This window comes from Lissotriton vulgaris, chromosome 3_1 (genome assembly GCF_964263255.1).
Source record: "Lissotriton vulgaris chromosome 3_1, aLisVul1.2, whole genome shotgun sequence".
NCBI lineage: Eukaryota > Metazoa > Chordata > Amphibia > Caudata > Salamandridae > Lissotriton > Lissotriton vulgaris.
This window is the reverse complement of record NC_141689.1, coordinates 670,135,985-670,163,914: the sequence shown is the minus strand read 5'-3', so window position 1 is coordinate 670,163,914 and position 27,930 is coordinate 670,135,985. Positions and strand designations below refer to the sequence as shown.

Genomic DNA, 27,930 nt, shown 5'->3' with positions numbered 1-27,930 from the left:
AGATCATTAACATCCCTGCTAAGCCATATCCCAAGGCATTTTACCGGTCCACCTACCCATTCAATCGGACACTCAGGGTTGAATTCCTCAGTTGCATCTATTAATGGAAAGATAGTAGATTTTGCCCAGCTAATCGTGACTCCACATAGGCCCCCCAACTTAGTGAATTTCCTGATCAAGTGGTCAAAGTTAATCTGTGGATCGCTGACATAAAGGGTAATGTCATCCGCATACATTGAAAAGATGATCTTACGGGGTGTAAAGGCAAGGCTGTGTTGCTGCAAACAGTTCCATGGATGCTGTTAATGACAGTGGTGACAGGGAGCATCCTTGTAAGGTCTCCCTGTTCACTGGGAAGAGAGGAAAATCGCCCGATTAACCCGCAGGCAGTACTATCGGTTGGGCATACAGCAACTCAATCAGGCACAGGAAACGGGGGCTTACACCAAGCCGCAATAGCAAAGCAAACAGGTAGGACCACTCAAGCAAATTGAACGCCTTAGTGGCGTCTAAAAATACCACTGCAGTCTTCATGCTCGACTTTTTAGTATGGAAATGGGAATAAAAAGTACGCAGATTGTGTGACGTCGACTTGCCCGGGACAGTCGGGAGCAGAGGCTGCAATCTCAAGGCGATCAAATTAGCTAACATTTTGTTGCCCAGATTAATCATTGATAATGGGTGGTAAGCATTGCAGCGACTGGGGTCTGAACTTGCTTAGGTGGCCTCCACCTCGCCCTTTACTGCCGCAGCTACAGCGAGCTTGGCAGTCCGGTCATCTCGGACCTGAGCCCAGTGGGGAAGACTGCCTTTCCAGACGCTTGTGGTGAGGTTCATTGCTCTTCTAGCCCGGGAGAGACACCCCACATCGCCCCGCATGGTTGCAGCAGAGCTTACCAGAGGTGATACGAGGTGCCAGGAGCCAACGGCGGTGTCTGGGAGTGACGCCCAAGAGAGTGCACACACATCAGACTCTCCGATGACACGTGGGAACTACCACAGGAAAACATTTACACATTGGATGTCCTGCCTTAAGGCCTTTGTTATGCGGGTGCGGCCTGGCCCACCCGCTCGCCTCTAACATGTGAGCCAGCCCATCTGCGCCCCTGCTCTCCGAGTGTAACTAAAGTTGAGGAGGGGCCCCTGGAGCTGCCCGAATCTTCTACTGTGTGGGAGGCATCTGGATTTGTGCTTTTCTGGCTGACTGGCATCTGTTCTGGCCACACAGTCAATGGTGGGAAGGGGGTCTTGGAACTACCTGTGTGCCTACTTCTCTGGGAGCGTGCTGACTGTGACTCACCAGGGGCTGCAACTCTGGTGAGTGCATTGTCCCGGCCTGAGTCTCACTGCCTTCACCGGAGCATGCAGCGGGCTCCACACCCTACAAAATAACCACAATTGGTGGGTGCGACCTGCCCGGGTTCTGAGGGAACTCCCTGGATTGCCGGAGGGCTGGCCTCTGGGGGACCAAGCCAACTATTCCCATGGGGCACACGTTTGCCAGGCCTTGGACTCTATTTGAACTGTTTTGGGTAGCTACAACTGTGCTCTGACTTTATTGGCTCAGCTGCTTTGGGAATAGGCATTCCTGCCCTCATCTACCACTATGCTCAGAGCTATATGGCCCTTTCTCTCCAACTTTCTGAGATCCATGCGTTGATTGGTGGACCGTTTACAGAAGCTACTCTGTACTCTCCGCTGTTTGGTCAGTTCCTTGGCCTCCTACCTGGAGAGGGAGATTGTAGCTGCTGACAGGCACCCTTTCAATGTCTAGTGAATGGGTGGCGGAGTGGCTCAGCCCGCAAGCATTCTGATACATTAATAATTCGACATGAGGCTCTACCTTACCTTTCAGTTCTCCTGCTCTAGCCCACCGGAACTCTGCACGTTGATGGTCTGCCATCTTTGTTGGGTAGCGCCCCACCGTAGCCTTCGCATCTGCCTGCTTTCAACACCTATCCTGACTCGCCCTGGGCTGTGCTGATAAATACGATCTAAATATTGAAATACTTGCACACCCGGTGGCGGGAATGGAGGGGTACCTGATAGCCCTGGTCTCCTTGTACCAGACCTGGCACACGCAAAAGACAATCCAGTGATGTCTATCTATAATAAGTCTTCTTCTGCGGACTCTGATGCGCTGCCTCCCCCTAAGGCATCAGAGACAGAACCTACATCCTCGTCCACGAGACGAGGGTGGCCTAGCATACCCCAACCTCCTCGACTTTTACTAGACGCCCCATGTGCGCTACGTCTCCAATGTGGTGTCTGGGAGAGCGAGTATTATTGGTTCCACATCGACCGAGTGGTGGCATGTCGACCCTTGTGGGACTTGGCGTGGCCGCCCAAACATGCCTGGCCATGGAGCTTGTAAATTACCAACCCTACTAAGACAGTACTTGATATCTACTTGATATCTTTGACAAGGTGGCACTCAAGAAATGACTCACTACCTTCCCCGCTCCAAATACACCTAACACTCGTAACCCAGACTTTCCTTCAGAGCTATCACCCCTTACCTTCCGCTGTTGGAGCACTGGGGACTGTCGGACATTCTGAGACCTCTTTACGGGAGATACCATGAAGTCTTTTGATCAATGTAAGGCGGATTATCAACTCCCGGATACAGGATGACTTCAATATTGTGAATTGAGGCATTGGGCGTTGCACCCATCGGTCTACTCTGCGGCCATTCACCCCCTTTGAAAAGCTTGCACGGGAATATGATGGCTTAATATCCAACACCTACCATACACTTCAACACTCTACACCAGCACGCTCCCATACCTACCAGTCCACATGGCACACCACCACCCAGGAAGATAAAGTCCGAATAATGGGAGACACTGTGGCGAGACATACCTAAAACCTACTCTAGTCTCTCTCTTCGAGAAATGGCATCTAAATTGATGTTCCAATGGTATTATACGCCAGCCTGGCTCTCCACCATCTATCTGGGTACCTCCCCTCTTTGCTGGCGTTGTCAAGTCAAGATGCTGTAGGAGATTTTGCCATATTTAGGCGTCTTGTAGAGTAATTAACATCTACTGGAAGGAGATACTGGGCCATATTAAGGACACTGTAGGCTACCCCCTCCACCCCTCCTAGCTCAAGGATATCCTAGGTATTCAACCTCTGACCTTAGCAGCTATGACCCATGCGAACTGGAAGCTTGTTAGCTATTTGCTTCTAGCAGCCCGACTACTCATAGCACTAACGTGGAAACAGACAACCACTCCCTCGACAGCGCAATCGTGTGTGGCACACCTTAGCGATGGAATGGCTGTCTCACAATTTAACTAAGACAGAGACAAAATTCAAAATTTTTAGAGGCCCTTGATCCACTACCTTACCCGTATAGAATTCACTTCCTTAAACCCCACAAAGCTTAGAACGCTCCAGCACCCAGAGTGACACTGCTTTTAGTACCGTGGCTTAATAGAACAGACACTATTATGTTAACGGGAAAACCAGACTCTCTCCCGCTACGCGATGAGGCCGCCCTTACGCGTGTCCCTTCTTCGGCAGACCCTGACCTATAACTGCTATGTTTGTTTTTATTTCTTTGGGTCTTGTAAAATATCTCTTTCATTAATGTGCTGTGACATAATGTACCATTTTAGAAGTTGCAGCATTACTATTTCTTTTCAGTTGCAGATATGTATTTTGCTGCTCTGTTGTCCAAACAGGAGCAGTTGTTGTCAATGATATGTGCATGTTCTGCTATTTCTATATACAATAAATAGAAATGTAGTAAAAAAGAAAGTGGCCATTGTGACAAAAGGTAAACATATTATACACTCCAGGCATCAAACCCCGCTGAGTTGTCATCACACCAAGGGCAACTAAGCTGTCTAATTTATTGCTGTCTTTAAAAACAATAACTCAAGAAAAAGTTTCAGCACTCGGGGAGAAGTCAGAAAACCCCTAACAGACCTAAACCAACATGCTCTTCATGAGCAGATATAAATTATACATTTGGCAATCACATCTCCCTACCAACATAACACTGGCATTTATTTGGTTTGTAGTCTGTATATTATTTTATATTATTTTGTAAACCACAAAAAACTTAAACATATGGATATAAAAACATATTTACAGGACTAAAGAAGCAGTCAGCAGTAAAAAATAGCCAAATCCTTATAGCGAATCTTAGGAAGAGAAACATTTAATGTAAGTGAATTGTGCACATGGAGCCATCTGACGTATCTAAGTATGTCATGTTTGTACACGATACCACTACTGCCCTATTACTTGCAGTCTCTCTAGCCTCACACAAAACCTACATTACCAATTAAGAAGCTAGGAGTCGTGGGTTCTATGCATGGGCCTTTGTAGATCTAGATAGCTGTAGGTATTCTACTCTACCTGCATTCATATTCAGCGTGCCAAATTATGATGACTTTACACCTGCACTGAAGGCAAGTCACTGCTCGTCAATCAGGCAAAGATCACAGTCCAAGTCTATTCAAAGAGCTACCTCTTCATATTCACAATGCCGAACAAGCAGGCCCACAGCTGCAGGCGGCCTGCCTTTGAGTTGAGTCCATTACTCTTAGCAGATAGAAGTATAGCCAATGCTCAAACCTAATGAACGTAATCAGCTTGGAACAGGCTTGCAAATATTTCACACAGCCAACAAAGCGCACCTTTTTTTGCCACAACCAACTCTCTGCAGCCTGTTCTAACCCTGAATGTAGAACACTCCCAAGTCAAGTCCCAAACCCTCTTAACAACTCAATTGCCTATTACCACCGACGACCTACGTCTCTGGCTAAAACATAACCGCAGTGAGTGCATTTGTTAAGCCTTAGTCAATAAATGACCAAGATGTTGAGGGCATCTTACAATATTAGACAGTCCTACGTTACATCAACAAAGTAAAGCCCCGGCCAGCCCCATCTCAGACTTCCCAAGTGAATGTTTTGCATCCTTTATAAGTATAGCTCCATGACGCTTTGATAAGGTTAAAGAGTAACACACATTGCTTTACAGTCCATAACGAAATAAAGATCAGACAAATTGAAACTATAATTGATGTACGGGACATTCTATAAACCAACAGAATGTTCAGTAACCCTTCACTAAAAGAAGTGGAATACAAAACAAATGGGATCCAAATACGTGGTGTGGGGCAGCCACCAAAGCTCTTGACTCATGACTTTGAATCTGCTGCAGTCTGTCAATTATCATTTAGTACCCCAAGAAACAATGAGTTGCAACAGTCTAAATGGGAGCTAAATATGACTCTCGCAATAGCATCTCTATGTTCCTTTTCCACAAAATAAATACCAAAATAAAAGCCACAATTCTTGATGAGGCAGTTTGTGTGTTCTTCTAGGTTAAGCTAGTCAAATAATACACAGGTATTTTAGCTTTGTGAAAGATGTTGATTAAATTTCCCCCCAGCAATATACTCCTTGGACTTAAGCTTAGTTAATAGCTATCAAGCTCCAACCATACATAAGCCGTTAGGTTTTATATTTGTTTGAAGCCACTCAATGATTCAGCTATACAAGTCTGGCTCCGGGTAGTGCCAATTAAGTAATTAGTATCCTATTCAAAGTCATTGCAAAGGTGGACTATGATTTGTGCATCATCTGCATACGAATAAAAATCAATGCCCCTTAATTCTAAATGGTCAAGTACATATTTTGCACATATACTATCAAGACTGGAGAAAGTAGCAAGTCTTGCAGAACTCCAAAGGCAGAAGTGGAAAGGATCAATTTGGGAACACTGGTCCCATGATTTATTCATTTTACCAAAATGGATCCCATACTTTTTTTTTGTTTAAAATAATGACCGTTACTTAACGGTTAATGCAGACCCTGAGTAACTTCAGGCTGAAAGGGAAGTAAAGGGTCTACAGTAGTATGAAGCAAAATAGATGACCATTGCTAAAGTAGAAACAAGCTTTGCTAAAGAAGAAACAATCATTATACCTGGAGTGCCTTCTACCTGAATGAAAGAAATGAATGTGTGCAAATGGTGAATCAGCAAATCTAAAGGCTACTTGGGAACCAATTTAGACTTTTTGACCTAACTGTCTGAATTTTTATGGTGACAAACAGTTGCTGAGGGGTAATGTTAGGATGTTACCAATTTGGAAACGTGCCTTTTGAATGGAAACCTATAAAAAAAAGCTTTGAACTAGATACAGCCTGATCTCAGATTGGTAAAAGCTGAAAACACTAAGCACTGAATCTTTTTGCACATTTTGCAACATATGTTGTGCAGCCCATCTTCTATTGTAAACAAAAAAGCATTTGATGGAATACTTTAAGGAATCTCAGCAACCAGTAATTACTCAGGCCACAACCAAGCCCTTCGTTATTTTGCACACTATGCCATTTCAGTTTGGACCAAGCCATATGAAAATCAGTCTTGAGCCTGCTCCAATGGAACAGCCCAGACCGAATAGCCAGGCCAAGTCCTCCTTGAAATGGAACACAAGCAATCCAGTGCCAAGCCTTCCATCCATCAAGTTTTTTTATGCGTTAGTGCATCGCCCTACGTGGGACGGGCATGCCCAAACGTGGGTCCCATGCATACTGTGTCACCGGAACCAAGCTATACCTGGCTGATGAGGTGGCATGGTGTGCAAAATAACAATGAATTGGGATGCGGCCCGAGTAATTACCAGTGACTGATATTAAAGCATTCCATCCATCACTTTTTTGTAAGACTAAGTATAGTTCTATTGTGTGCAACACATTTTTAAATGGTCAGTCTATCTAGTACTTTGTGCATTACATTCTTTAAACTAATGTATTAAATATTCACTAATGCAACCATAGAAGCGCCGAAGAGGCGCCTAAGAGAAGCCAGTCTGCGCCAGTCCACGTCCAACCGCTCCCAGATCCCACGATCCCGGAATTATGGTGGGCATTCCGATCACTTATGATCCCCAATGTCTACATGCCTTAAGATTAACTACTAATCCCAATTGTCTGCACTCAGTACGTCTTATAGGGAGCAAGATATGTTGTAAGCATTGCGACTGGAAAGCATCCCCTAAAACCACAGGGAACTATGCAACCTATCACAGTTGGAAGCTGCTTCTTCTTAATTGCAGATCAATGCCTAAACACCATACAGAGCTGGCCATGTTAATAGAAGATCTTAAACCTGATGCCCTCTTCTTAACGGAGACTTGGCTCCAGGTGGAGGCCGACCCCACTACAGTCTGGGCTACCCCACAGGGTTATACTATGAAGAGATCCGATCGCAATACGGGTAGAGGAGGAGGGTTAGCCATCATTTATAAAGATCAATATAGGTGTCGCACCACCCCCTCTACCACATCACCTTGCGAGAGCTTAATGTTCACTTTAGAACTATCCCCTACTAACACCTTTTCAAGCCTCCTGGTCTATCGACTGCCTGGAACGATCGGCCAGTTTGTTTCAAATATGACTGATTTAGCTGCCAACCTAGTGATTACCTCGGCTAATTTTACTGTGCTGGGCGATCTAAATCTTCATTTAGATGACCCGCTCGACTCTGCAGCTAACAGTCTCCGACTGAACCTTCAAGCTATTGGCCTGGCACAAAAGGAATTCCTTCCTACTCATAACAAAGGTCATCTATTAGACCATATTTACAGTACCCTTGATGATCTAAATACTGATTCGCCTGTTCCATTGCTTTGGACTGATCATTATTTAATACCATTCTCATGGACTACTACAAATTCCCTCTCTATACAAGACCCCAAAAAACACTGGGGTAGGAAGTGGGCTACACTTACTCTCTCCAAATGGGAATCAGCTCTTGCTGAATCTAAACCCCTAGAGGCCACTAATCCTAATTTAGCCAACACCATCTTTAATAACTGGATTACTAATTCCCTTAATTTAGTACTGCCGAAAGTACCTCTGCACTCCATAAAGAGGCAAAAAGTAGCCCCCTGGTACACCCCTAGATTGAGAGAAACAAAACTATCTTGTCGCAAACTTGAGAGAGCATGGAGACAAGATCGCTCTCAGATCAGGAAATCAGATTACAGAGCCGCAATTAGGCTATATAAAAAGCAAAAATTAAATCTACCCAAGCCCAGTTTTATGATTCAAAGATTAATCTAGCAGCCAATGCTCCCAGAGAAATCTTTAAAATAGCCAAATCCCTGATTTCCCTTCCTCCCGAGCGAATGTCATCAGATGGGGCATTAACTCGCTGCAATAACTTAGCTACCTTCTTTTTACAGAAGATTCAGACCATCTATTCTTCCTTTTCCACTGATGGAATTGAATCGGAGGCTGCCACTACAGCCTGCCCCATCATCCCAACTCTCTGTATGTTGGAAAGCTTCACCCCCTTGGACTCTACTTCCATAGACAAAATAATCTCCAAAGTCACATCAGGATCCCCTAGCGACCCAGCACCCCTCAATTCCTTACTTTGGCCATGAGTGTCATCCAACCAGTTCTTCTCAACGTTCTTAACACCTCAATTGCTACGAGCATAGTGCCGACTGGATGGAAGTGTGCAATGGTCAGGGCCCTTTTAAAAAAGCCCACGCTAGACCAAAACAATCTAGCCAACTTCCGCCCCATCTCCCTGTTACCCTGGACGAGTAAACTGCTAGAAAAGCACATCAACAACATCCTAGTAGACTACCTGGAATCCAATAGTCTGCTAAGTGTCTCTCAGACAGGATTCTGTCCCCAACACGGGACAGAGACAGCTTTGCTAGCAGTAACTGAAGAAACACGAACGGTGCTGGACCAGGGGGGGAAAGCGGCCATCATACTATTAGACCTCAGCGCCGCATTCGACACGGTTAACCATGCTACCTTATTACATCGTCTGAAGGGCATGGGAGTGTCGGGCGCGGCCCTGGCATGGCTTACTTCCTTCCTGGACGAACGCTTCTACCAGGTGTTTGAGGGCGAGGCTGTATCCACCAAACAGCCACTTAAGTGTGGGGTTCCTCAGGGCTCTGCCCTGAGCCCCACACTTTTTAACATCTACATGAGGCCCCTAGCGGAGATAGTTCACCCATTCGGCGTACTTATTGTCACCTACGCAGACGACACCCAGTTGGTGGTCTCATTAGATCACTCTGAGGGATCGTCTAGCATGCTGAGCTTATGTTTAGAAGCAGTGGCCAAGTGGATGAAATCCTCCTGCCTCAGACTGAATGGAGAGAAGACGGAAGTCATGTTACTGAGCAACTCTCCACCTACCAGTCTGGCCTCCTTCTGGCCCACATGTTTAGGCCCCCCACCTCTCCCCAAATCTAAGATAAAAAGCCTGGGAGTCTGGCTCGATAAATCACTTGATTTCACCTTTCAGGCCATCAAAACCGTATCCATCTGTTTTGGGCTGATGAGAATACTCCGGAAGGTTCTCCCCTTGCTCCCATTCCAGGCGAGGAGAGTCATGGTCCAGGCCCTGATACTCTCACGCCTGGACTATGGTAATGCTCTCTATCTGGGAGCCCCGGTGGCAGTGATCAACAAACTCCAGGTCACCTAAAACTGTGCGGACCGGCTGCTTTTTCAAATTGCTCGCTGGCAGTCGGCCAAAAATGCCTTAAAAAAGCTACATTGCCTCCCTGTGGCAGCAAGGGTACAATTTAAGGCGATGTGTCTTGTTCAAAAAGCAATTCGCAGAACTGGTCCAGCCATAATACATCCTTTAGCTACCCCCTACCTTCCCCTCAGAGCTTTGCGCTCAAGGTCACTGCAATTAGCCACCATGACCAAGATAAACAGGGCTCGCTGGGGCGGCCGCTCATTCTCGCACAATGCTGCGAGAATATGGAATTCTCTTCCTCTTACCCACAACAACCGGATGGCATTTAGGAAGCTTCTAAAGACCCACTTGTTCAGCAACGCCTGTTAATCTTCCTAGCTGGCTGCCTTGGATTTCAGTTAAAAGCGCTGCGAGGCCTACGGGTAGTCTGTGCGCTTTATAAATGTAATTTTTAATTTCAATTCATTTAATATTCACAGTCCTTTGTATCACAGACATGGACCTTCTGGAATATTTTGTTCTTTTTAGCTATGTGTCTCACCTACCTCACTGACCTCATACCTCATTGTAAACAGGATCACCGTTACCACACTTTCAATGCACTTAGGTCTTTGAAAATTTTGGATCAAGTCTTCAAAGCAGGGAACAACTTATCTCCACACTTAACCCACAAGACTGTCTAGAAAGAATGTAACCATTGTTGAGAATTTGTGTTTAGCTCAAACACCAAATCTAAATTTGTCCGCCAATATGCGGTGTGATGTAGCATTAAAGGCAGAGGAAAGGGTTAGCAGCACAAGAAATGTTGCCTTGCCCTTATCCCCTTCCCCCAGCAGCTTCTTCCAAACGTTGAGAACAGTAGTTTCTGTAACTGTCTGAAACACAATGGCCTGTTGGATTCAGTGTGAAAAGAAATCTGATACTCCACATTTTTTTCTAATCCTGATTTTAAAAAGCGGCTCCGGTCAAGGGTCGATAAGTGTCAAGAGCGTTTGGATTAATGCTTGCCTCTTTTCCTTTACAAGAGGTGTGATCCGAGATTATTCAGGGTGCTAGCACCTTACTAGCAAAGGAAGCACTAATGATGGTTAAGATGATGGTCAACAACGATAGCAGTGAGAAGATCATCGACCTAAGATTGTGAGGTGATAGGAGAGGATGAAGACTACTTTCTTCGCTGGTGTAGGGCAATCACACCTTATGATTTCTTCAATAGCTTTGATGTAGTCGGATTGAACAGCCTGTGTGATCTTAAGGACCCTGTCCTGAAAGGAAGTCAAAGTGCATCTCCACAAAGAGATGTTTTATCCTAAAGATTAGCCAAGGATTCAAGCACACCTTGCTGGATATGCTGGTCATCTTCAACAAGCAGAGAAGCAACTCTGAAGACTTGCACACATTAGTGCAGACCTAGGGCTTGATATTAGTGGGTTTTAGCTAGTGTGTGTTTATGTGAAAATTGATATGTACATATTGGCTCTACTCCTGAAAAAGGAACAACTGATCCACTGATAATCCTTCCGTATCTGGAATGTGGTCACTATTGGCTCTACTGTGGTTCATGTTCGAAAAAAAATGACACTTAAATATTCAAAGTTAAAGACCACTCCATCTGTAGAAGTTTAGATTTCGCAGTCTTCGACTTCAAACATTAAGTGGCATTTTTCACCACTGGCCTCTGGTGGACATTCGATTTTACCCATCTCGTCACTTAATGTTCCATTCTCTCACGTTTTCTTTCTCCCACCAAAATCCGTGCCTCACTTTTCTTCACTCCCTGTCAGAGAACCTACTGATCATCCCTCCCTCAATTCATGCCACATGGCTATCAAGCAAATCCATCTCTGAAGATGCACATGCCCAACGAACCCCATTCAAGTTATCCCATGCCTATAAAATGAGAGCTTAGTCTGTAACCAAACATTCAGTAGGGACCGTCAACTCAGAATATCTAGCCCTCCACTTTAATAAAGTGATGGAAACATGGGCTATTTGTCCATGAGGATCATGTGGGCTCATCCCAGGTCGTAGCAGGTCAATGAATATTCAGCGTTTAGTGCACATAATGCATGAGACGCATGAAAGGAGATGACACTGGAATCCAGCAATCTCTGGGATACCAACAAGAGGAGCAGAGAGTGGCGGGGCTCGGACCTCTCTTCTGTAAGTGTGTTAGAATACTGTATACTGAACCAAGTTTCAGGGTCCGGCTGGGTCAGACTAGGACACACAGTGGTTGCTAGAGCATGGCACACGGCAGGGGTCCCCTCTATCCCTGCTGCTTTTTGCCCTGGCCATAGAGCCTATGGTGATATGGGCCAGACTGGATTTTGACCAATGGGGAGTATGATTAGGGAATGGTACTCACCTGGTCTCGCTAGAAGTGTATGATACATTGTTTTATGCTGTATCTCCCAGGAAGGCGATCCCTAAGCTACTGCAGCTTTTAGATCGCTTCACAGAATATTCAGGATTGCGCCTTAACAGGCAAAAGTCTTTGGTGTGTCGCTGGCTGGGTTATAGGGACACAACGCTGAGAAACTGCCCAATTTAGGGTTGGGATGGGGAACAGGTAATTTCCGTTATTTTGGGAATACAGGTGGTGCATGAGGATGCACAAGCACTCCGCTTAAACATTACTAAGGTACTAGAGTCCTTGAAGCATTCTGTAGCCTTTTGGAACACACTACAGCTGTCCTTAATGGGCAGAGTTGCGGTGGCAAAAATGGTGGTATTGCCTTGATGTCTTTAAGCCCTGCAAAATTCAATGTGCGGCATCCCCATGTTGATATTTAGACAACTGAAATCAATCTTGATATTCCTTTACTGGGTGGGAAAATGTAGTACAGTGGTGCTGCAGGTCCTTTCCAACCGCTATGAGGTGGGGGAGCTTGAGGCACCCAGATTGGACCTATACTATTATGCAGCACACCTTCAACATGCAGCTCCGTGGTTAGATGAGGGAGACAACTGGGAGAAGCGCCTCCTTAGCGGCCATGTGCAGCCAGAAAACCTTCCTGTTATACTGATGCTTCATGGATTCAGACGGACCAGCAGCGTTCTATCGGAAGCACTCAAAACCGACAAGGATCATGAATTAATTCCTATGACTAACAACATTCGTTTCGCGCAGGAGCTTTTTGGATACCCTCGCAGACATTTCCATAATTTGGATGCCCCCAGCGCTACACTCCACAAATTATTGCGGACTATTCACCCAAGGGAATAGGCCAAGCGAGCTCATTTCTGGCACCAGGATTAGGTTGCTTCACACTATCCTTCTGTCCTGAAGAAGACCCGCAAGCAGAGGTTCAAAGTTACCCTCTACCCATAAGCCGGGTCGAAACGTCAGCCCGTACCACACCCTATCACCCTGCCCCATTATCGGATGTTGCATTTATGCACCTACAGAATGATGATAAATTTGTTGTAGGAATTATGATGTGGACAAGCCTTACTGTAATGGTTTATGTTGTACTTAATAACCAGTATTGATCTCAAACAGAAAACTACTTTGACGTCGTACTGCCTTTACTCAGTAATGTTCCCCTCTTTATCTCAAGCACACGCACTTCTCCTCCCTACACTTCTCCCCTTGAGCAACCTGTTTGTCTCTAAACATGCGTGTTAATGTCTTACCGTTTCTTGTATTCCTTTGGAGAAATATAAAAATGAACATATATAACAAAAAAACTGTTGGTGCATTCTCTTTTTACTATTAGGGTGTGAATTGTTGAATAATTTCTGGTCTATAAGTATTGATTAATAGCGGCTGACTATTTAACCAGCCCACAAAAAAAAGAAATTCTCTTCTTTTGTGTTTTTCTAAAGTAGTCTAGGACCATCTGTTTTTCATATTATACTATACCCAGGTCCTTTGACAATGATTGGGTTTTTCATATTAGTTTGTAATGGTTACACTGATGGAGGGGGCAGGTGAAAACTCGGATCTACCATATGTCATTAAGCAGACGGCTTTTTTACGGCAACCTTTGTCCGTGCTTAGCCACGCACCATTCTACCGGGAGTTAAAGATGTGCAAAATGGTGGAGGATAAGTCCTTCCGGGCTTGGAGGGAGGGTGGGTTTCTGGTGAATGCATGCACATTAACACGCAAAGTATCCTGCAATACTTGCGCCTAAATCTGATACATTATAATTTCCTGCAGAGGGTGTATATAACCCCTGCAAGACTAAATCATATAGCTCCAACTCATCCCCAAGAATGCCCTAGATGCAACCGGGCCCAAGCAAGGTTTTTGCATTTGGCATGGGAATATTCAGTGGTGCAGCAGTATTGGACTAGTGTGGCAGAGAAGGTGTGTGGGGGGTGGGTATCCATGTGGCGGCCAATCCAGCCCATTGTCTCTTGGGGCAGATACCGAGGCCCAGGAGATGTAAGATGGCCTATAAATTGCTACAAAAAGCCATGGTTCTGGACAAACGGAGGGTAGCTATATGTTGGATTAGCACATGAGTGTCGACATTGGAGAGTTGGATGTGGGCGAACGGTCTGTTGCTGAAGAACTGCACATGAAGGCATGCAGGAAGGACGATAAGCTAGCCGAGGATATCGCAAGTTGGACAGAATTTTGCCGGGAGTTTCTCAACCAGATTGGAAATGCTAATTATTAGAACGATACCTCTGATAGTAATAGCAATATGTAAAGTAATGATCTTCTTACACTGTCACACTGCAAGATGTTTTTACTAGTATGACGTACTTCCTTATGCTTTTTTGTCATGATGACATGCTTGATTGATGTGTCACTGGAATCTGCTACTTCTGAAAAATGTCTGGATGAATATTTTTTTGAAATTGTGTGTACAACCGTCATGCTGCGATTTAAAAATGAATAAATAAAGTTGTTAAAAAAAATAATAAAGTGATGGAAATTCGGGTGCAGCCTAATGATTTATTAACAGCCTTCCATGGTGAGAGGCTATCTTTATTCATGAAACAATGGCTTTGGTGTTTGTGTCATACTTAGGAAACACCTCTCCCTCTCCTGCCCTGCCCTTGCAATTAAGTCAACGTCATCCTCGTTCACGCTCTCCACCCAATCACCCAATAATCGCTCTGGACACTAAATATAATTCCCTGCCATTAGGCCAAAGGGTACTTTTTTCCCTTTAGAATTTCATAATGATTAGATTCACATCTTACTTACTTTGTTTAGACTTGAGCCCAAGACCCAGGTGTTACATCCATAAGATCCTCCTCGCCCAAATACTTTTACCATGTCTTCACGGATTCCAAATACCTACCAGTTAACACAAACATCAAGCCAAGCACCCTTATTGGATGCTGTATACTAAATATTGTACCCTCAAGTGCTACTCTACATTTTTCCACATTTCTGTCATTTTAGATTCCCAGTGATTGTATCCCCACTATGTCCACGAAAAAGCTTCCAATGTTGTTGCTCCAAATCTTCTCAAACTACACTGGCAGGTTCAATTACAATCTTTACTCTATCCCAACCATGGACATTACTTGCACTCTCAACCTAGTCAACCAACTCCTTTAACTCCTCAGTGGATGGCCTCTAGCTCCAAACTTTAATATTATACTGACAAGCATCGCCTTGATCTATCTCAGAACTTTACTCTCTCTCCTCCTTTCCAGGCACAACACTTACACAAACACACACAATCCCTTTCCATCACAAAATGCAAAACGCACAATATCCTTGGCCAACCTCCTGTAATGCTCGAACGACTGTGCTCATCCAAGTCTCAAACTTCAATAAAGCTACCTACCATAACAACCTACTCTAATTTCTTATTTGATAGGAACTCATGGGGTCTTCCACACTGCCATCTATGCCACACTCTTACCAAAATTATAATCAATGGGAATCAGCAGATGTAGCTGAACTCTTGTTATTCTCATCATTTGAAAGTCCTTTTCTCTAGACCCTGAAGCAACCAGTGGTTCCCTAGACAGCATTCTTAGAAAAACTGGCGACTTCTACTGGCATCTTTGGGTCTCGGCATTCCCGCATTCTAGTGGGTTCATGACGTTAGGTCCGCTGTACATTTAACTCTCCAAGTGTAACAAAGAGAATTATTAATAAAGTATCAAATATTAAGGTCCAAAACTAGGTTTCAATAATTTAAACATCTGCTTAACTTCTGGTAGCTTTGACAGAGCTGATCGGCTTAGCTTAGGAAACACGTGTAAATCATTTAGAAGTATTAAAACAGTTAAAAAGTCAACAACACCAAACAATAAAATCACACTTCACTTTTTCATAGAGTAATATTTAATAAACGAAATGACACCAAAATAAAAAAAATCCAATGAATAGAACAGGGGACATGAATTTTTAAACATTTAAGAGAAAAAAGTGTCACGAAAAAGTAAAGCGGCACAAGAAAGCAATATTCGTGTGTGACCAGGATGTAGGCATGATTTCAGGCTGACTGCCTTGGGTCAGATACGCCGGGCCAGTTCGTTCCAGTCAAAGTTTTTACCTTCTGACTCAAGCAGGGCAAAGCAGAAGGCTGTATCCTTCAAAGTCAGATAGGCTTAGAAGGAGGTCCTGCTTAAGCCCTTTATTTTATCCGGAAAAGCTTGCAGTAGGAAAAATCCAATTTCATGCACAAGGATATCCTCTTGCAGGCTGAATACTTTTGCTGCCTTCACCCAGCGAATATCTACCTTCAACATAGTCACTTTTTTGGCCCTCTGATTACTCCAGTTGGACAAGGCAGCACACTGCACCAGGGAAGCTCACACCAAAGTTGTATAAGCTTGCTGTAAGCGTCCGGTGAACTGAATTTTAAGGCAGCAAAAATATCCAAGTGGGACCAACCCAATTTCCTTGGTCTTAGAGGTCATGCATTGGACGTATTGACTTGGGTGGTTGGTCATGGTCCTCCTGAGGTCAGCATTACAAACATTTTCTAAAGACAAATTTTCAGAGATTTTGGACACCACCAAGGCTTGCAAGACATCAGGGACAGCACCTCGGGATCACGACTGCAGCGGAGGCCACCAGCAAGGTCCATTCCTCTTCCATGATAAATAGTCCCTCCAGAAAAAAGGGTTTCTGCAACTTTTTATGTTCCTGAAGCCACAGAGAAGGTCAGGCACTGCCCCTTGCAGTCCACTTTTTTGTCATAGAATTAAGGCAGGAGAACATACGCGGTACAAAAGGGGGTGGTGATGGACGGAGCATCTGACTCAATCAAACACTCACACCCAGTCAAAAGATCTGTGTTTAATCCATCACCGTTCTTTAGCCCACTCGGCCACCCCAGTTCAGACAAGGCTATATGCAAATCAGTCTGACCCTGTGCCTCATGGGAACAGTCCAGCCCGAACAGCCAAGCCATGTCTTCACTGGACCGGAAACAAGATATCAGACAGCAGGTTCAATCCTCTGCTGTTCTTCTGCAGACCCAGAAAGTGTTCTGCTGAGCTATAAGCTAGCTTTGTTGGATTGACTATCTAATGGGTAGGGAACACTGCTGAAGACTCCATATTTTAAGGAGAGTCCAAGATAGCGCAGCCCTTCTGCCCCTGAAGGGAGCCTGAGCGTCAGCCATGGGTGGGTAAGGTAAATGAGCAGGGCTTCCTCTCAGCTACACCAAAGTTGTTCTGAGACCAGTTCTCTCTCCCACTAAGCTAGTGTCCAATCCGCTACAGAGGGAATAAAGATCAAATGCTTCCCTTCCACAGGTTTGCCCTCAAACTGAACTGTGAATGGATAGGTATCATCTTTTTCTTTTTGAAGTAAATTAAAATTCTGAACCCTCACAGCTGCTCTTAACGGGGCAGACTGGTGTCAAGTATCTCACCCACCAACCCACCCGGTCACCAGGGCAAACTATTGCCTCTGCTCTAGGAGCAGTTTTTACACTTCTTTAAGGTTATGCACTTGCAAAAGTAGCTGCTACGGGCTAATGAAAATTAGCCTCCAGGAGCTTTAGGCAGAGAAAGGGTAGCTTTCTAAAAGTTACTTTTCCTAAACATTTATTGGAAATTTTACTTCAGCATTGAATTGGATTTTTTATTTTAAAAAATGTTGCCCTATGAAAAGGTCAGGCTGCAGGTTTAAATTGAAGCAGTCAGGCTACTTTGGCAAGCCTGTAGCCATGATGTCCTTGTCACACTGGAACTTCAGGTCCCACTGCAGAACCTGCGTATGCCATCTGGCATGATCCACCAGCCGGATGCACGAGGCCATGAGCCCCAGCAGGCTCAGGGCTATTCTCCCCGAAATCTGGGATAGAGGCTGAAACATCAGTATCAAAGCCTGAATATCCCAGACTCGCAGTTTGAGAAGATAGGCCAGAAACTGCAGTCTGTCCAGAGCAGCTCCGATGAATGGGAGCGCCTGAGAGTGAGTGAGGTGTGATTTTGGCACGTTGATAGTGAACCCTAGCGAATGCAGGAGGTCCACCGTAATCTGGAGGTGGGAGATGACAGCATGGGGCGAGCCAGTCTTCAACAGCCAGTCGTCGAGATGTTGGAAGACTAGAACCCCTAGTATGCGCAAATGAGCTGCGACCACCGCCATCACTTTCGTGAACACCCAAAGAGCACTGGAGAGGCCAAAGGGGAGCAAAGTGAACTGAAAATGCTTGTGGCCTATCGTGAACTATAGGTATTGTCTGTGGGCAGGCAGGACGGGGTTGTGGAAATAAGCGTGCAGCAAGTCCAACGCCACCATCCAGTCTCCAGGTTCGAGGGCAGATAGGACCTGAGCTAAGGTCAGCATTTTGATCTTCTCCTTCCGGAGGAAGCGGTTGAGAGGCCCGAGGTCTCAGATAGGACGCAGGCTTTTGTCCTTCTTGGGCACCAGAAAGTAGCAGGAATAGCAACCACGACCTACTTCTGGCATAGGAACCCTCTCAACAGCTCCCTAAGCCAAGAGAGCAAAGGCTTCCTGACGGAGAAGTGCCAAATGATCCTCCGGCATGCGATCTAAAAAGGGTGGCATGGAGGGACTGGTAGTCTCGAAGGGCAGGGAGTAGCTCTTTCAGACAATTTGTGAAACCCACCTGTCTGATGGGATGGATTGCCAGTCGGGGGAGGTGATGGTGAATCCTACCACCCACTGCCCGTTGATGGGCCTGAAAGTTCAGACTAGGAAGGTTTGGAGGCTACTGTGGGGGGAGGGGCAGGGGGGAGAGGGGGTGACACTGGCCCGCTATCTCATTCCCCTTCCGTAGCCACCAAAGGGGCGAAAGGCAGACTGTGGGGGACATAGCAAGGCCCAATGATCTGGGCATAGCCCCAGAATCCTTAAAGCGCCCTAGCGCAGAGTTAGCCTTGTCACCAAAAAGGCAACGGCCATCGAAGGGCATGTCCAGCAGATTTGATCGAACATCCCCCGACAAACCAGACGTCCTCAACCAGGCGTAGCGCCGAATGGCTACTGACGTGTCAATCGTTCTGCCCAGTGAGTCGGCGGTATCCAGTCCACAGTGGATTGTGAATTTTTGCCGCATCTCTCCCATCTGCAATGGTTTAAGAGCGAACAGCCCGGGCCTCCTCCGGGAATGAGGCGGCACCTGCACAACCGTATCCCAAGAGGCATGTGGGATTTACAGACCACAGTGCTAAGCTGGAGGAAGAGAACATGCGCATACCAAGGTGACTTAGGTTCCTGTATTCCCTGTTCGGATGTGCGGAAGGGAATGCAACCTTGGATGAAGAGGCTTGGACCACCAAGCTCTCGGCGGAAGGGTGTTGGGTGAGGAAAATGGGATCGCCCGAGGCCGGCGGGCAATCGTCCATTCTACAGGAGCCCCTGTGCTGGGCTTGAACCAAGTACCCAGAAGGAGGTCCATGAGGGCTTCATTAAAGGCTAAGTGGGGTTTCAAGGAAGTTGCCGCCGGCTGGAGCACCTCCGTCAGGAGATTAGTCCTGACTGCCACTGTAGGGAGCTCTATGCCCAAGGCGTCAGCTGCCCTACGCACCACCACCGCATAGGAAGCTCCCTCCTCCGTAGCCATGGTAGGGGGAGAAAGCATGCCAAGGGCTGGAGAGGTATTCAGACCACTGGCGTCACCAAACTCCTCTCTCCAGTGTGGTTCTTCCAACTAGTCTGCCAAAGGGTCCAGCGACCCCTCCCAGTCTTCATCACCACCCTCAAGCATTATGGAATACCCGAGATGTACAACGGAAAAAAAGTGCCCTCCGGCGTCAGATTCGACATTGGTCCCGGTCCATCTCGGGGATGAGTATGGTGACGGCGTTGGCCGGAGGCATGGCCGGCGCCGGGGGAGTAGTCGCCAGGATCCTCGCCGGGGAAGGTAGAGTAAAGTCAACTGGCGTTGATCTGGATCCACGGGGGCCCTCTGGGGCCGGAGCCACTGGCATCGAAGGCCCAGGACCACCAACCGGCTCCGTGGGGCCCGAAGGCGCGCCAGTAAAGTCGGACTGTCCAAACACACGCTGGAGGGCTACACAGAATGTACGAAGCTGGACAGGCAATGCTCCAGCTACCGGAAACAGGGGAAGGCACGGAGTCATCCCTGAATCCGGTGCTGGAGACGGCGCCTGTGAGCAACTACACTCCGGATCCTAAGTCGCATCAGCCGACCGTCGGGGGAGATGCGAAGGGCGCAGTGCTTCTTCCCCTTATGCTTCAACTTACCCAACGAGTGCGAAGACTTGGACGAGGTGTGATGGCTCCGTGACTGGTCTCGAGACCTTCACCTCGAGTGAGACCGGGAGCAAAGCGGAGCCGACTGCAGGGTCTCCAAAAGCTTACAAGACCCCTCCCGTAAAGATTTCAGGTTCATGGTCCCACAGTCAGAGTACGACTTCAGGTCATGGTCGCGCTCCAGGCACCAAAGGCACACGTGGTGCAGATCCGTCACATACATCAGTTTGTGACAGAAGTCAAAAGGCTTGAAGCCAGTCTGACGATGGGAGATCCTTCACGAACCAGAAGTCGAAGACTTGCATATGATGTCGACAAAAGCCACATGCACCCTATCATCGCAAAGCTTCATAATTGTAGAGACGGAGACACAATACTTGGCCGGCTAGGGAAAAAAGAGAGAGTTTAACAACCAAGGAAACGTGGCTGAGGCATTTCCCCAAACTCCAGGATCACTGTACCGGCCATATGCAGGGAATATCTAACAATGAAACACTAACTACAAAAAGCTGGGATCAATTATGCCATGTTTTATCCGGCAAGCCTGAGGATTGACCATCAAGAAATACAAAGCGCTTTGCAATACCCCTGGCAGCATCATTGTACTTGAAAACTGTCTCTGAGCAAAATCTCTATTCATGTGAATCGTATCCGGATGATGAGAATCTCTAGCGCAATACTGGCAGTTTCCTTCTTGCTTAGGTCTTAAAAACTGAACCCAGAAGAGGTCTATTGAACTGGCCGTTTACTGCAAGATGATCTTTTTGCCTTCACTGTTAACCTTTCCTATATCTTTATGGTTGTGAACTTACCTGTCCTTTGGCTGCCTCCACTAGGTTTCGCGTGCACTGATTCCACTCTTCTGAGAGTTTCCACTTTGAGGGTTGATTTTGTATTCAACTATGTATGAGATTCAGAGGTAGGCTTCTAGAATCAATTAGCATGTTGAGAATAGCCAATGGGTAGTTTTATAGAGAGGATTTTTCTATAGCCAGAGAATACTTTAGACGGATGATAATTACACCGATCTCGGACAATGATCTAAACTATATCTCGGCCCTTAGAAAGCATTTAGACAGCAAACAACAAGTCATAGAATGCAAATTTGAAAAGCGTTCTTCTGTAAGAATAGACAGGAAGTCTAATTAAATTATATATTTAACATTCTCTGTACTCAGAACAGGTACAGAAAGGAATAGGCATGTCAGTAATTTTTCCAAATCCCACTTGGAAAAAACATTCTCGAGTGGCTACATGTGGGCCTAACTGGGAACCCGAATCGTGGGTGTGACGTTTCCCATCAAGAAATACTATTGCACTTTCAGAGACTCCTAGACATCATTCATGGAACCACCTTAAAATATGCGCAATCATACACTATAAGAATCATTAAAAAAAACTTGTAATCATTGGTTAAAATCTGGAGAATATTACCAAAAAAGTTGTCACCTTTAGAGTGAAAAGATATCAGGCAATCACATAGTGGCCAATTCTCTACTGGTTCATTCAAGATGACGACTTCTTCAATGATCACAACAACAATGTACTTAAATAAGGAGAGGCGTTCCAGGATTTCCTTCATAGGTTTAGATTTGGATTTCTTGGCCATGGCGCAGATCCCAACCACAATCTGCCGCTCTGGTGGCTACAAAAGAAAATAAGATGAATATGTATTAAAAATAATATTTTTACCAGCTTAAGAAAGAAAGTACAAAGTGCATATTACATTCATTAGTATAAACAAAAAAGAATACCACCAGGTGCTTTAAAAACAGAAATGAGATCTAGGATGTTAAACCAATCTTCAGCAGTTGCAGGAGAGGCAGAGTAGACATTCTAGGCAGTTTCATGAGTCTTCTTCAAGACTGAGGAAAGATTTTATTTAGGCCCTCTAGCTATTACAATGATGAGGGATGCCCCTGTACAGACACCCTAAGGTCACTACCACATGGAGTAGCTTTTAGTCAGCCTACTTTACAATGGCACAAGGTACCAATTTTGAACCCTTTTTAAAAGGATATATATCATGACACGCTTGGACAAAATGACCAACTGACCTAAAATTTCAGCTTGCAGACTTCATACTTTTTATCTCCAGTACAGAAACTTCGATCCACGCTCTTCTTGCTTCAATTTCTAATACTGTGGTTTCAGGCAACACCCTTAAACATAAGACTCATCTAAACAGTGCCCAGCCTGAATTCCTTCCCACCTGTTTTAAAATGCTGTCTCCATTCCAAAGACCAGCACTCCATTCACACATCTACTTTCATCCCAAAAATTACTGCCACTCTGCCTGAACCTTATACATTCCCACCCTCCCTTCCATTGCCATAACAAACTATGTCAACACTCCCCTACTTCTAGTATGCATTATACCCCACCAATTGCTCTTGGCTCTAACACTTACTAGTAGCTCTGTTCAGACTACACACATAAACATGCAAATACAATAGGAGTGGGGGTGGGGGGCCATGGCGAACCATGCAAGATGGCAGAAGCACTTTAGAGAGCTCAGAAGCTGCAACCTAGAAAACCGAACTGTTGCCTGGATGTGGAGCCTCCTCGAAGTCCAGATGGACCTATATCACACACGTGAACCGCCCACAGTGACCTGTCCCAGCGCTTGTTGATCCACGAATAGGCTTGATCTTTTCCTGCAAGAGCAGCGTTGACGGCTTTGGGCTGAATGAAGCAGCCAGACTGACTGTGGGGTTGCAACCGGGCCCAGCCACGCAGAGGTGAGTGGCATTGCACTGGGCCCCGATGATTACTCTGACCACCGTCCTGGGGTGGGGTGCATTAGTGGGGAGAGCCATCTGGAACCGGAGATCGTCCCTAAAGGTTCATCTTATACAGATGGGAGGACTGTAGAGGGGCACCCCCTCACCCCCCAGGAAACATCCCCCAGGTCTTTGAATGCTCTAGGCCGATTCTCTGGCGTTATCAGAGACTACAAGAGGGGTAGTTGGTCAACCCGGACAGTCTATCGCCAATGTATGCAGTGGAAAGTGCAAACAGAGTACCGGCCTGGTAGCCCCCCCTCGGGAGCAGCCCCCCCTGCTGGATAGTTGCCAGGATCAACTACAGGGACCAGAACTAGATCTTGAACCAGGCTAGAAAAGCAGAACCCATTTCTCCAGGGTGATGCTCTTCTCCGATTTCACCCCTGCAGTGCAAAAACCCAGAGCATCTTATCAGGAGGGGTACAAAAGGGGGGGGGGGGGGTAATGGACGGAGCATCTGAACCAATCAAACACTCACACTCAGTCAAAGTGATCTGGGTTTAATCCATCACCGTTCTTTAGCCCACTCGGCCACCCCAGTTTAGACATGGCTATATGCAAATCAGTCTGACCCTGTGCCTCATGGGAACAGTCCAGCCCGAACTGCCAAGCCATGTCTTCCCTGGACCAGAAACAAGCTTCCGAGGACCGGTTTACGCATTCCAGCCGTCTTCAGCCCGGCTTGCTTGAATCCAGTGGCAAAGTGAGCAAGGGACTCACGTCTGAGCATACCCTGCCACACTTATGGCGGCCAAAAGCGGTACAAAAGGGGGTGGTGATGGACGGAGCATCTGAATCAATCAAACACTCACCCCCAGTCAAAAGATCTGGGTTTAATCCATCACCGTTCTTTAGCCCACTTTGCCACCCCAGTTCAGACATGACTATAAGCAAATCAGTCTGACCCTGTGCCTCATGGGAACAGTCCAGCCCGAACTGCCAAGCCATGTCTTCCCTGGACCGGAAACAAGCTTCCGAGGACCGGTTTCTGGCATTCCAGCCGTCTTCAGCCCGGCTTGCTTGAATCCAGTGGCAAAGTGAGCAAGGGACTCACGTCTGAGCATACACTGCCACACTTATGGCGGCCAAAAGCGGTACAAAAGGGGGTGGTGATGGACAGAGCATCTGAATCAATCAAACACTCACACCCAGTCAAAAGATCTGGGTTTAATCCATCACCGTTCTTTAGCCCACTGTGCCACCCCAGTTCAGACATGGCTATATGCAAATCAGTCTGACACTGTGCCTCATGGGAACAGTCCAGCCCGAACTGCCAAGCCATGCCTTCCCTGGACCGGAAACAAGCTTCCGTAAGTTCAGATTGCACTAATGACTGTGGTTCCAGTATAAAAAGGTGTATGCACGTTTGCAAAGTTTAACAATATGAGGCTACATACAATGCTTACAGAATACTCTCTGTTTGGATGCACATTTATGCAAAAGCTTGAATGCAAGATTGAGGATTCTTCGCATTCAAAATAAAACGTTCATAAAAAATGCAACTAGAGCAAAACATTTTCCTAAACTACTGTGGCATTATAGTTACCATTTCTTTGAAGCATCATTCGGTAAAATGTGTTGATGCATGCTAATATTTCCCAAAAAGTATATGTAATCGAAAATCAATGTAACCAGTTTCAACAAAATAATAGTAAACATGGCAATAAACTAGCACTGGCAAAGCCAATAGGTGGGACATTTATGGTCATTCTTTTGGTTCTGTCAATGGTTGCCTAGTTTTGACATGGTTTTTGTACAACTTTATTGTTGAGGGAGCTGCTGGGCCCTCATCATTTTAAAAACATTTTCAAAAGCAAAAATATTTTTGGTCTTAAAAAGCACACATTACCACAATAGTTCCTAGCACTGAACAAAACAACTTTGCGTGGCGATATGCTCCTCAAGTAAGAGCAGAATGCTGTCACACCCAGTGAAACCAGGTCTTGGTTAACGCCAGACCTCAACAGGGGCATATAGAAAAGTAGGATCTTTCTTTTATGGTTACACAGACTTTTTCCCCTGTTTCGCTATGTTTTGACAGTAGATTACCGGAATCCTGCTAATCAGGACCCCAGGATCTGTGCTCTCTCTGACAAAATGGCTTCGATAAGTACTTTAGTACCTCCACAATTGGCTACTGGTGTGCTCTTATAAGTCCCTAGTATATGCTACTAAGGTACTCAGGGCATCAGTACACCACGGGTGTCCCAAGGGCTGCAGCTTGTACTGTCCCAGCCACAGGATTCCACCTAAACTCGGACTACAGGTCTGCCATTGCAGCCTGTGTGAGATGGTGCTTGCACCTCTCACAACAGATATACGTTTTCTTCTATCAGAGGTCACTGCCCTTAAAACCTATAAGCCACACCTATGATAGGCTCTTCAGACCTGAGGGCAGGGTGATTGGTTAGAAGTGTGAGTGTGCCCCTGCAGGAGCAGGACACCCCGGAGTTCCAAGGGTTTATAAGTGCTGTCACATATTTTAAGACATATAGTGGACATCAGTCATTACGAGATGTCTAAATATATAATGGCTCTGCCGAACCTGGTCATGTTTGGTATCAAATATTTTGGAATCATACCCCAACACCGATTCTGGTGTTGGAGGTATGAACTCTTTAGAGGAGCTACTTGTACTCCCGGTTACAGCCTTTCTGGGTCTGCCAGCAAGTGCTGCTGCTGACAGACAGTGTTCTGCCCTCCTACTGCTGAGCCAGGCTCAAGCAGGGGAAGGCAAAACAATAAGTCTCCTGTCACAGGGAGGTGTGACCACCTCCAGACAGTATTGCATTGAAGGGCACTTTAGTGCCATCCTTGCATACACTGTTATGAGCCAGATCAGGAACCCTTGGTTCCAGCTCTGGTATGAAAACTGACCAAAAGGCAGGAGAATATCCTCCCCTCTGGAAGGGCCCCCTGATTTGTTCCAAACCTCTTCTTGGGAATTTGAGGGCTACCCCTTGGATGGGTCCTCAGATTCATCGTGGAACAAAACTCACCTCTGACACCAAGACACTCTTAGACCTTCTTGACACCTGGACTTTGCAGGACTTCGCCTGGAACTGAGACTGCATCAAGGAAGACTCCTGATTCTCCCAGACTTGTGGTTCAGCCAGTATTCTGCCTCATCCATGTCTGTGCTTCTCTCAGGATCTCCAGGGAGCGGTGGATGTCAAAGACATCCAAAGTAATCGCCCTAGGAGTGAAGGAGCCACTCCCCTTCTTCTGTAGGCACCACATTGAAGTGGACTGGTTGACTGCTCCGGTCCTCCTTCGGTCTTCCAGAGGCTCAGCAACACAGGTGGTGTATTTGTGGCTCCCCAGAGGCCTTACCTGTATTCCCTGCAATTTTGAGGACAGTATCCTTTGTCTGAGCAGCTGGGTCCAATCCCCAGTGCACCACGCCGACTTTGCCATTGCAAAGGCTTGTTGGTTCTGCACTCCAGGGATCTTCGGGCTACAAGAAGCTCCAGCATATCATCCCTCGAAGATCAGAGCCCTCCCTGCTTCCCTTGAATCATAGGCCTCTATTTTTGGTGAGATGCAGGCGGTTCTCTAGCGACTCCTGTGCCTTCGGCCTGGGGGTCCTCTCTAAGGTCTTCTTTTGCTTTGGTGGGCTCCCCTACAGCTCGGGCCTGCTCCAACTGTCTTGCATTTGGCGAGTCCCTGGGACCCTGCTGGTCTCCTCGATTGCATATTTTTGTCTTCCAAACCAGTAGCGGCTACCAAGACTTATTGGTGCTCAAGCCGGTCACCAACCACCTGGACTCAGACACCTGACGTGGAACAGCTCATGTAAGAATCCTGGTCTTCCACAGCGTCACCTGGTCCCCCTAGCTGCAGTGACAATGTCCTGGTCAACTCATTCGAACTTCTTGCCAAGGGTGGGCATTGTGCTTCCGTGCCACCTGGTTACCTCCAAGTGGCATACATTCTGTCGCCTCTGCTTGCAGGTTCCCCTCTTCAAGAATCCGCCCTCGGATTCCACTAGACATCTTTATAGACTTCTCCAGAGGCCTTTCTTCCCGAGTCATCTATTACCATCTACAAGAGGTTCTGACGTTAATTCCACACTATGCATCTGGCTTCCCTGGTGCAGGTAACCGGGTTTAGGAGGCATCCATGGGTGGGTTGGCTCTCCAACCTTCTGTCCTCCAACTGATTTCTTCGGGGTCCTCTGGGAAGGGTCCTTTTTCTTAAAAATTGCAACCACAACTTCTCTATTGACTTCTAGTGGACACTCAGCTGTATTTCCACTCTGCATACAACCTCCTTGGTGTTCCTGAGTACTTACCTGGGGTGGTTCCTGGTTCTCCAAGGTCTTCTAAGTCCTTCAGTCCAACTCCTGTTCTCCTTTGCAGTTCATATTCCACTGGTTTAGTATATGGTTTGGTCTCCCCCTGGAGACCAGGGTATATTTGTGCTACTTACCAGATTCCTTTGAAGTATTCTTATGTGTTTTGCTGATATCTCCTTCTAGGAGAAATGTATGTATGTATGTATAAACTGTTTTGTAGCGCGCTCCGTTACTTGAGAGTATCCTGGCGCGAGGGGAAAGGCGGGAAACAGAACCACAGAGAAAACAACTTATATTAAACTCTTGAATAAGTGTGTTTTTAGATTTTTCTTAAATAATGCCACAGTTTGGGAGGAACGCAGATAAAGGGGTAGAGCGTTCCACGCCCTGGCCACAATCACAGAGATTGACTGGCCACCAAGTCTGGCACGTTTGAAACGGGGAAGGGACAGTTTCAGCTGCGTGGATGATCTAAGAGAGCGTGTTGGCACATAACAAATAAATCTCTTTCTCAGATAGACGGGGCCTTGGTCGTGAATGGCTCTGAACGCCAGCACCAGAGATTTAAACAGGATGCGCTGCGCAACCGGGAGCCAATGAATGGTGCTCATCTCAGCACGTACGCTCTTCCATCTGGGGAGCTTACATTTTGCTTTTTAAAAAATCTTGTGTAATACTTTGTCTGCTTTTAAAACCATCCACTTACTCGCATTTCCTGGCTCCTCCACAAACAGCGC

General features: G+C 46.3%; 1 protein-coding gene across 17 annotated transcripts in view; it reads right to left on the bottom strand.

Moving 5' to 3' along the window:
• PPIP5K2 (diphosphoinositol pentakisphosphate kinase 2) overlaps positions 1-27,930 on the bottom strand; it is a 1,400,407-nt gene that overhangs the window by 1,277,433 nt on the left and 95,044 nt on the right. For 9 of the 17 annotated variants that reach the window (XM_086960990.1, XM_086960983.1, XM_086960987.1 and 6 more), the window contains exon 3: positions 21,560-21,755. In XM_086960990.1, coding sequence (XP_086817116.1) covers positions 21,560-21,755 — 196 coding nt within the window. Of the gene's footprint in view, positions 1-21,544; positions 21,756-27,930 lie in introns of all 17 variants that reach the window. The other 8 variants (XM_086960988.1, XM_086960989.1, XM_086960984.1 and 5 more) reach the window with 1 other exon arrangement.